This window comes from Salvelinus sp. IW2-2015, linkage group LG33 (genome assembly GCF_002910315.2).
Source record: "Salvelinus sp. IW2-2015 linkage group LG33, ASM291031v2, whole genome shotgun sequence".
NCBI classification, from domain to species: Eukaryota; Metazoa; Chordata; class Actinopteri; order Salmoniformes; family Salmonidae; genus Salvelinus; species Salvelinus sp. IW2-2015.
The window spans coordinates 21265713-21276934 of NC_036872.1; the positions used below are offsets into that span (position 1 = coordinate 21265713).

Consider the following 11222-nt stretch of genomic DNA (forward strand, 5'->3'; position numbering starts at 1 on the left):
TGTTTTTTAGGGATTCAGTCAATTTGCATGGCAAAGAGGGACTATGCAATTAATTGCGATTCATCTGATCACTCTTCATAACATTCTGGAGTATATGCAAATTGCCATCATACAAACTGAGGCAGCAGACTTTGTGGAAATTAATATTTGTGTCATTCAAAACTTTTGGCCACGACTGTACACACAATACCCATAATGACAAAGCAAAAACAGGTTTTTAGAATTTTTTGCAAATGTATTATAAAAAAACAACAACTACATTTACATAAGTAGTCAGACCTTTTACTCAGTACTTTGTTAACTTCTCTTGGGTACGTGAGACGTTAGCGTCCCACCTCTTCAACAGCCAGTGAAACTGCTGGGCGCCAAATTCAAATACAGAAATACTCATTATAAAAATTCAGAAAACAAAACATATTTTACATAGGTTTAAAGATTAACTTCTTGGAATCCAACCACGGTGTCAGATTTAAAAAATGCTTTACGACGAAAGCATACCGTACGATTATTTGAGAACATAGCCCACTAGACAAATCATTACAAACAGTAACCAGCCAAGTAGAAGAGTTACACAAGTCAGAAATAGAGATAAAGCAGCCGGCTGCGACCGGGAGGTCCGTGGGGCGACGCACAATTGGCAAGCGTCGTCCGGGTTAGGGAGGTTTGGCCGGTAGGGATATCCTTGTCTCATCGCGCTCCAGCGACTCCTGTGGCGGGCCGGGCGCAGTGCGCGCTAACCAGGGCCAGGTACACGGTGTTTCCTCCGACACATTGGTGCGGCTTGCTTCCGGGTTGGAGGCGCGCTGTGTTAAGAAGCAGTGCGGCTTGGTTGGGTTGTGCTTCGGAGGACGCATGGCTTTCGACCTTCGTCTCTCCCGAGCCCGTACGGGAGTTGTAGCGATGAGACAAGATAGTAATTACTAGCGATTGGGATACCACGAAAATTGGGAAGAAAATGGGATAAAATTAATCCCTTACCTTTGATGATCTTCATTGGTTGCACTCAGCAGACATTCATTTACTCAATAAATGTTCCTTTTGTTCGATAAAGTCTCTTATATCCAAAAACCTCAGTTTTGTTAGCGCGTTTTCTTCAGTAATCCACAGGCTCAAACACAGTCAAAACAGGAAGACAAAAAATCCAAATTGTATCCGTAAAGTCATAGAAACATGTCAAACGATGTTTATATTCAATCCTCAGGTTGTTTTTAGCCTAAATAATCAATAATATTTCAACCGGACAATAACGTTGTCAATTTAAAAGGTAAACAAGAAACGCACTCGCTCTGTCTCGTGCATGAAAAAGCTCTGTGACACTTTAGGGTCCACTCATTCAGACTGCTCTTACTTCCTCATTTTCAGAATACAAGCCTGAAACAATTTCTAAAGACTGTTGACATCTAGTGGAAGGCATAGAAACTGCAACTTGAGTCCTAAGTCAATGGATACTGTAATGGCATTGAATAGAAAACTACAAAACCAAAAAGAAACTACTTCCTGAATGGATTTTTCTCAGGTTTTTGCCTGCCAAATCAGTTCTGTTATACTCACAGACACTATTTTAACTGTTTTGGAAACTTTAGAATGTTTTCTATCAAAATCTACCAGTTATATGCATATCATATCTTCTGGGCCTGAGAAGCAGGCAGTTTAATTTGGGCATGCATTTCATCCAAAATTCCGAATGCTGCCCCTACCCTAGAGAAGTTAAAGACCCTTTGGCAGCGATTACAGCCTTGAGTCTTCGTATTACACTACAAGCTTGGCACACCTGTATTTGGGGAGTTTCTCCCATTTATTCTCTGCAGATCCTCTCAAGCTCGGTTAGGTTGAATGAGGAGCGTCACTGCACAACTAGTTTCAGGTTTCTCCAGAGATTTGGCCTCTGGCTGGGCCACTTATCTTCCGAAGCCACTCCTGCGTTGTCTTGGCTGTGTGCTTAGTCGTTGTCTTGTTGAAAGGTGACCCTTCGCCCCAGTCTGAGGTCCTGAGGCTCTGGAGCAGGTTTTCATCAAGGATCTCTCTGTACTTCACCTCAATGACCAAGGCCCTTCTCCCCGATTGCTGAGTTTGGCCGGGCGGCCAGCTCTAGGAATAGTCTTGGTGGTTCCAAACTAATTCCATTTAAGAATGATGGAGGCCGCTGTGTTCTTGGAGACCCTCAATGCTGCAGAAATATTTCGATACCCTTCCTCAGATCTGTGCCTCGACACAATCTTGTCTCGGAGCACTACGAACAATTCCTTCGACCTCATGGCTTGTTTTTGCTCTGACATGCGCTGTCAACTGTGGGACCTTATATAGACAAGTGTGTGTGCCTTTTAAAATTATGGTGCACAGGTAGCCTAATGGTTAGCCTAGTGGTTAGAGCGTTGGGCCAGTACCGAAAGGCTGCTGGATCAAATCCCAGAGCTGACAAGGTAAAAATCAGCCATTCTGCCCTGAACAAGGCAGTTAACCCACTGTTTCCCGGTAGACCGTCATTGTAAATAAGAATTTGTTCTTCTTGCCTAGTTAAATTAAGATTTTTTTATATATATATATATATATATATATATTATATATATATATATATATATATAAACACTCACTCACACACACTTCACTGACACTCTCACACAAACCCATTCACATACACTACATACACACACAACTTTTACACTCACCATATGCTGCTGCTACTCTATTCTTTATTTGACTCTGAATATTTTCTATCCTGATGCCTAGTCACTTTAACCAGTCTTCATGTACATATCTACCTCACATACCTCGTACAACTGGTACTGGTACTCCCTGTATATAGCTACATTTTGTGTATTTTATTCTCTTGTGTTAATATTCTCTCTTTTTATAATTTTTTTTACTCTGTCGTTGGGAAGGTCTCGTAAGAAAGCATTTCACGGTTAAGTCTCCAGCCATTGTATTCGACACATGTGACAAATAACATTTGATTTGATTTGACTGTCTTCAGTCAAAAAGTCTGGTTTTGTTTTCCTTAGTGATCCATTTGACCATGAGAAATGTTATCATCAGCCTGACTGTGTTTTGTGTTCTGGTCCTCCCCTAGGGACACATTGATTGTCTCCTTAGCTAACTCGGCCACCAGTATCCTGGCTGGTTTTGTGATATTCTCAGCCATTGGCTACATGGCTCATGTCCACAACCTCCCAGTAGACGACATTGCCACAGATGGTAAGTACTTCCTGTTCAAGTGAGACGTCTTTGATGTTATTCATCCATCTATTTATATGCCTCTTTAATTTCCAGAGTGTCTATTTAATGTTTGGATGGGTTATTGTCTCTAAAACTTCCTCTCACTAGTCCCAGGGGATCATGATTCATCACATCTTTTAACCACTAAGTTTGTTAATACCTTGAATAGTGTTCATTTGTCATAGTCAGTAGGTATTGGTAACGTGCCAAACTAATAGTACCACCAAACAACTTCACCATTGACAGATAGATGTTTAGGGCAGTGTATGAAGGAAGTGGTACGAACGTGACCCATATACTCCTGTGAATAACTCTTGGGAATAATACTCATAAAAGTCCAATTGAGTTCAGAACTAACACCTTCCTCATTTTATTAGTTCCTGGAAAACTTACACAGAGTAGAATACAAAGGGATTCATTCACCAAGGATGCACTTCTTTCTGGGGTGCTAGTGTGGAAAACTACAGCATTTGGAGTAATTGATTTTGTACAGGCAGACAGTCCTCCCTACCTAACAGGCAGACAGGCGAGCTCAGAGGGCTGGGCCAGGCTGCATCACACCGGTTTGAGTCCCAGTAATCTCTCTTTTCTCCCGAAGTGTGCACTTGTTCACTTCCCTTCATGGATTTGAATGGAAATTACTTGTACATAGAAAACTCCCTTTAGCCCATGTCTACACTAATCTAATGCTTTTAAATGTGTGGGGAGTAGTGAATGAGTGCACACTTCAGGAAGCAGGAGAGATTATTTGGACACACCCACTGAGTAGACCTGGGTGACCAGTTAGCATGCCAGTGAGACAAGCATCACCAGAGCTTCAAAGTAGTTTCTGTCATGACCCGTGTAAAGACATTTGAATCAACAGAACAGTATTTCTAGCCTCAGTCCTATCCTAAGCTGTGACCGAATAGGAATCTTCCCATATTTGAAAAAAAATTATATATTAACCTTTATTTAACCAGGTAGACTAGTTGAGAACAAGTTCTCATTTGCAACTGCGACCTGGCCAAGATAAAGCATAGCAATTCGACAACATACAACAACACAGACTTACACATGGAATAAACAAAACATACAGTTGAAAAATAAGTCTATATACAATGTGAGCAAATGAGGTGAGATAAGGGAGGTAAAGGCAAAAAAGGCCATGGTGGCGAGGTAAATACAATATAGCAAGTAAAACACTGGAATGGTAGATTTGCAGTGGAAGAATGTGCAAAGTAGAAATATTAAATAATGGGGTGCAAAGGAGCAAAATAAATAAATACAGTAGGGGAAGAGGTAGTTGTTTGGGCTAAATTATAGATGGGCTATGTACAGGTGCAGTAATCTGTGAGCTGCTCTGACAGCTGATGCTTAAAGCTAGTGAGGGAGATAAGTGTTTCCAGCTTCAGAGATTTTTGCAGTTCGTTCCAGTCGTTGCAGCAGAGAACTGGAAGGAAAGACGACCAAAGGAGGAATTGGCTTTGGGGGTGACCAGTGAGATATACCTGCTGGAGCGCGTGCTACGAGTGGTGCTGCTATGGTGACCAGTGAGCTGAAATAAGCGGGGCTTTACCTAGCAGAGACTTGTAGATAACCTGTAGCCAGTGGGTTTGGCGACGAGTATGAAGCGAGGGCCAACCAACGAGAGCGTACAGGTCGCAATGGTGGGTAATATATGGGGCGCTTGGTGACAAAACGGATGGCACTGTGATAGACTGCATCCAGTTTGTTGAGTAGAGTGTTGGAGGCTATTTTATAGATGATATACCGAAGTCGAGGATCGGTAGGATCCTTTTTGCGAATATAGGAAGCCGATTCTAGATTTAATTTTGGATTGGGATGCTTAATGTGAGTCTGGAAGGAGAGTTTTACAGTCTAACCAGACACCAAGGTATTGGTAGTTGTCCACGTATTCTAAGTCAGAGCCGTCCAGAGTAGTGATGCTGGACGGGCGAGCAGTGATCGGTTGAATAGCATGCATTTAGTTTGACTTGCGTTTAAGAGCAGTTGGAGGCCACGGAAGGAGAGTTGTTATGGCATTGAAGCTCGTCTGGAGGTTAGTTACACAGTGGTCCAAAGAGGGGCCAGAAGTATACAGAATGGTGTCGTCTGCGTAGAGGTGTATCAGAGAATCACCAGCAGCAAGAGCAACATTATTGATGTATACAGAGAAGAGAGTCGGCCCGAGGATTGAACCCTGTGGCACCCATAGACTGCCAGAGGTTCGGAACAACAGGCTCCGATTTGACACACTTGAACTCTATCAGTGAAGTAAGTTGGTAAACCAGGCGAGGCAATCATTTGAGAAACCAAGGCTGTCGAGTCTGCCAATAAGAATGTGGGTGATGACAGAGTCGAAAGCCTTGGCCAGTTCGATGAATCGGCTGCGTCAGCGTTCACCGTCTGTATCTAGAGTGCGGGTATATGATCGTTTAGATTCCTTTGAGCTTGTGGCTAAGGTGCACCCAATGACCAGCTCTGAAACCAGCATGCATAACGGAGAAGGTACGGTGGGATTCGAAGGTCGGTAATATGTTTGTTAACTTGCTTTCGAAGACCTTAGAAAGACAGGGTAGGATTGATATAGGTCTGTAGCAGTTCTTCTTATAGGAGGTGTCAGGGCATCTCCTTCCTACAAGACAGGGGAGACCAGATGACCCGGCAAGCTTTCTAGCCAAATTACTTTGACAATACATCCAGAACGAGATACAGTAAAAGGAGGTAGGTTGAGCACGGCTAAGATATTAAGTGGAGCTCGTTTTCCAAGACATTGCACCCTATCTGATTTGGGTGCAAGGAGAGGAACAGAGTGAGTCCTCAATATGATTACCAGCTGGCCAGCTCGGGTTGGAAACTGGATTTGGATGCCCTCGTAAATACACAGAGTATTTGGAACTTACTCCCAAGTCCAGGATACCTTCTCCTCCTGGGCACGCTGCTTGGTCCTGGTGTGGTGGGATCTTCTGTCACGAACGTCGTAAAAACATTCGGACCAAGGCGCAGCGTGATATGGGTTCCACATCTTTTTATTCATGAAACGCAAAAAACAATAGAGCAAACYACACGTGAAGCTATGGAGTGCTCACAGGCAACTACACATTAACAAGATCCCACAAAAAAACWGTGGGGAAATGGCTGCCTAAATATGATCTTCAATCAGAGACAARGCTAAACAGCTGCCTCTGATTGGGAACCACACCAGGCCAACYTAGAAATAAAACAACCTAGATTACCCATCCTAGTCACACCCCGACCTAACCAAAATAGAGAATAAAAAGGCTCTCTATGGTCAGGGCGTGACAACAACCAAGATGACATTTTCTGTAGGCAACAGCAATGACCATTGGAACCAAAACTTGGCATTGACATTTAGCCTACAACATGTTTAAACTTTTGTTCCGGTAGAAGATTCGGTCCGTACCATTTAGTGATGATATGATACACTGCACTACAGTGTGGGTGTGGGTCTGGGAGGAGGGGTGCGTGTGTGGCAATGTACTGCCGTTTGGCGTGCAGCACATTTGCAGTACTTGCTGTGACTTGTAGTGCAGCACATTGTGGGCTGTATGGAAACAGGCCAAAAATGAATGACAACCCAAATAATTGTGCGGGCCAGGCAGAAATGTGTCACGGGCCGAAATCGTCCCGTGGCCCTTGTTTGACACGTGCTCTAAGGGCACATGGTGTGCGATCGATGACAACAATGTTAAGTGGACAAGTGACAGTGACCGCATGGAATTCAAATGAGGAGATGGTCAGGTGAGTGAGGGAGAAAAGAGAGAATATCCACTTAGGAGAAATGAGCAGCCCTGTGCCACCACCGCGACGACTAGAAGCTGTCGGACTATGAGAGAAAATGTAGTCAAATCAGCTGGGGTGATCCATGTCTCTGTCAGGGCCAAAAAGAGAGAGCAGCTGGGGTGATCCATGTCTCTGTCAGGGCCAAAAAGTCTAGGGACTGGAATGAACTCAGCATTCTTGACCGCAGATCGGCAGTTCCAATGGAGAGCGTGATCACAGTCGTCCGAACAGCTGATGCTCTCATGCATGCCTCAGTGTTTCTTGCCTCGAAGCGAGCATAGAAGTGATTTAGCTCGTCTGGTAGGCTTGTGTCACTGGGCAGCTCGCGGCTGTGCTTCCCTTTGTAGTCTGTAAAAGTTTCACCCTGCCACGTAAGACGAGCGTCAAAGCCGGTGTTGTACGATTCAATCTTAGCCCTGTATTGACGCTTTGCCCGTTTGATGGTTCGTCGGAGGGCATAGCAGGATTTCTTATAAGCTTCCGGGTTAGAATCCTGCACCTTGAAAGCGGCAGCTCTACCCTTTAGCTCAGTGCGAATGTTGCCTGTAATCCTTGGCTTCTGGTTGGGTATGTACGTACAGTTACTGTGGGACGACATCCTCGAAGCAGTTATTGATAAAGCTAGTGACTGATGTGGTGTACTCCTCAATGTCATCGGAAGAATCCCGGAACATGTTTCAGTCTGTGATAGCAAAACAGTCCTGCAGTTTAGCATCTGCTTCATCTGACCACTTTTTTGCAGACCGAGTCACTGGTGCTTCCTGCTTTAATCTTTGCTTGTAAGCAGGAATCAGGAGGATAGAATTGTGGTCGGATTTACCAAATGGAGGGCGAGGAGAGCTTTGTACGCATCTCTGTGTGTGGAGTACAGGATCTAGAAGTTTTTTTCCCTCTGGTTGCACATTTAACATGTTGGTAGAACTGATTTAAGTTTCCTGCATTAAAGTCTCCGGCCACTAGGAGTACCGCCTCTGGGTGAGTGGTTTCCTGTTTGCTTATTTCCTTATAAAGCTGACTGAGTGCGGTCTTAGTGCCAGCATCCGTCTGTGGTTGTGTTTTAATGGGTAGCCCTGGTCTCCTGCAGTTATGAACACAACATTCAGATATTGTTTCCCAGTATAGATCTAACATGGCAAATAAAACATAAGTCACTTACCAATTTGCCATCCATCCTCAACAGCTTCTTCCTGGAGGTTAAAGCCGACTGAACTGTTCTGCAACAATGAATGAATCGTGTCCCACCTGGCCATTTGCCACTACATTCAACAAAGCCAAATGTGAATCACAGATGACCTGCACATTGACAGAATGCAAACCTTTTCTGTTGACCAAGTTGAATTCGTTCAATGATGGTGCTTTTATTGCGATGTGTTTGTAGTCAATTGCTCCAATGTCATTGGAAATGGTATGCAAATCCCTTTTCACTCTGCCTGCAATCCCTTTTCACTCTGACCTGTTGCACAGCAGTGTACGGACCCTGTATGTATTGTGGGGTCAATGAAATAATGCCATGAAGGACTGCAGGCAATATCCGGCTCATGGTTGGTTGTGAAATGCCAGACCGATCCGCAATCTCCGTTGGAGTGTTCCAGTGGCCAAAAATCCCAGGGTGGAGAGGACGTGGGTATGCACTGGGATGGCATTGGTGCGTTTCCGTCTCCTTTCTGGAGAGAGTTGGTTGCAGAGATACAATAAAGTATGCCTTGGAAAACGAAATCTCTACTAATAAGCCAAGTGTCGCTCTCAGCAAAAAAAACTGCATGCTCATTGAAAACACGCTCCCTGCGTAATGCTTCTTGTGCCAGATCCTCCAGCAATGCAAGATTTGACATTTTGGACAAGTCACAATGCCTCAGTGTTGCCTTTTTATATTGTTTAACTAAATTGCCTCCAACCTTACATACCACTCTCTTTCTAATTGACTTTATTATTCAATTAGGCTTAAATGGCTTCATGTTATGAATTCGATAGCACCCTGAGAGAACTATTAGTAGCTTAAGTGTCTATAAAAGAACTACATGAATAAACTATTCATGTATTATCTTTTTCTTCATAGATTATGATTTGGTCCAGTATGTCAATCTTTCTCCATTTGGTGGATGGTATTTCATTATCAGTTTGACTTTTCACCCACAAGGTGCTGTGGGTGCGCATGGTCAGAGGTGTGCTTAAATTTACACACATTCTCAAGTAGAAGTACAAATTGATAAATCCCACACATTGCTTCGAAATGATCGCACGCATGGTTTAAGAACATTTCTGTTCGTACTCATCGTTGATAAATGAGGGCCCTGGACTTCCTGATGGGCAGGCCCCAGGGAGGTGAGGGTAGGCAACTACACATCCGCCAACTCAGGCTTGTGTGCTTTGTCCTAACGATGGTAGGTCTGATTGCCGATGGCGATGAGACAGAATACAGACTGGAGATCAGAGACTTCGCAGTGTGGTGCTAGGACAACAACCTCTCCCTCAATGTCAGTAATACCAAAGAGGTGATCATGGACTACAGGAGAAAGAGGGGAGAACACATTCATGGGGCTGTAGTAGAGCAGGTCAAGAGCTTCAAGTTCCTTGGCGTCCACATCACTAAGGACTTTAACATTGTCCACACATACCCTCCCAGTCGTGAAGACGGCTCTCGGACCAACAGGCTCTGAGAAGGCTTCTACGCCCAAGCAATAAGACTGCAAATACTTAATTAAATGGTTACCAGACTATCTGCACTGACCTATCTTGAACTGACTTCACGAACAAACAGTGCACTCTGAAAGTATACAGACCCCTTGACTTAAAAAAAAAAAAATACGTTATCCTTATTTTAAAATGGATTAATTCGTTTTTTTCCCTCATCAATCTACAGTCGTGGCCGAAATTTCTGAGAATGACACAAATATTAATTTCCACAAAGTTTGCTGCTTCAGTGTCTTTAGATATTTTTGTCAGATGTTACTATGGAATACTGAAGTATAATTACAAGCATTTCATAAGTGTCAAAGGCTTTTATTGACAATTACAAGAAGTTGATGCAAAGAGTCAATATTTGCAGTGTTGACCTTCTTTTTCAAGACCTCTGCAATTCGCCCTGGCATGCTGTCAATTAAGTTCTGGGCCACAACCTGACTGATGGCAGCCCATTCTTGCATAATCAATGCTTGGAGTTTGTCAGAATTGTGGGTTTTTTGTTTGTCCACCCGCCTCTTAAGGATTGACCACAAGTTCTCAATGGGATTAAGGTCTGGGCAGTTTCCTGGCAATGGACCCAAAATATTGATGTTTTGTTCCCCGAGCCACTTAGTTATCACTTTTGCCTTATGGCAAGGCACTCCATCATGCTGGAATAGGCATTGTTCGTCACCAAACTGTTCCTGGATGGTTGGGAGAAGTTGCTCTCAGAGGATGTGTTGGTACCATTTCTTTATTCATGGCTGTGTTCTTAGGCAAAATTGTGAGTGAGCCCACTCCCTTGGCTGAGAAGCAACACCACTCATGAATGGTCTCAGGATGCTTTACTGTTGGCATGACACAGGACTGATGGTAGCGCTCACCTTGTCTTCTCTGGACAAGCTTTTTTCCAGATGCCTGGAAAATTACTTTACCCAGTACTCAGCAGTCCAATCCCTGTCTTTATGCAGAATATCAGTCTGTCCCTGATGTTTTTCCTGGAGAGAAGTGGCTTCTTTGCTGCCCTTCTTGACACCAGACCATCCTCTGAAAGCCTTCGCCTCACTGTGCATGCAGATGCACTCACCTGCTGCTGCCATTCCTGAGCAAGCTCTTTACTGGTGGTGCCCGATTCCGCAGCTGAATCAACTTTAGGAGACGGCCCTGGCGCTTGCTGGACTTTCTTGGGCACCCTGAAGCCTTCTTCACACAATTGAACCGCTCTCCTTGAAGTTCTTGATGATCCGATAAATGGTTGATTTAGGTGCAATCTTACTGGCAGCAATATCCTTGCCTGTGAAGACCTTTTTGTGCAAAGCAATGATGACGGCACGTGTTTCCTTGCAGGTAACCATGGTTGACAGAGGAAGAACAATGATTCCAAGCATCACCCTCCTTTTGAAGCTTCCAATCTGTTATTCAAACTCTAACAGCATGACAGAGTGATCTCCAGCCTGTCCTCGTCAACACTCACACCTATGTTAACGAGAGAATCACTGACATGTCAGCTGGTCCTTTTCTGGCAGGGCTGAAATGCAGTGGAAATGTTTTTTGGGGATTCA

General features: G+C 43.9%; 1 protein-coding gene across 1 annotated transcript in view; it reads left to right on the forward strand.

The window, feature by feature from the left end:
* Positions 1-11222, forward strand: part of LOC111957925 (sodium- and chloride-dependent GABA transporter ine) — a 58592-nt gene that overhangs the window by 27073 nt on the left and 20297 nt on the right. Inside the window, exon 7 of the mRNA XM_070436966.1 lies at positions 3068-3192. Coding sequence (XP_070293067.1) covers positions 3068-3192 — 125 coding nt within the window. The remainder of the gene's footprint in view (positions 1-3067; positions 3193-11222) is intronic.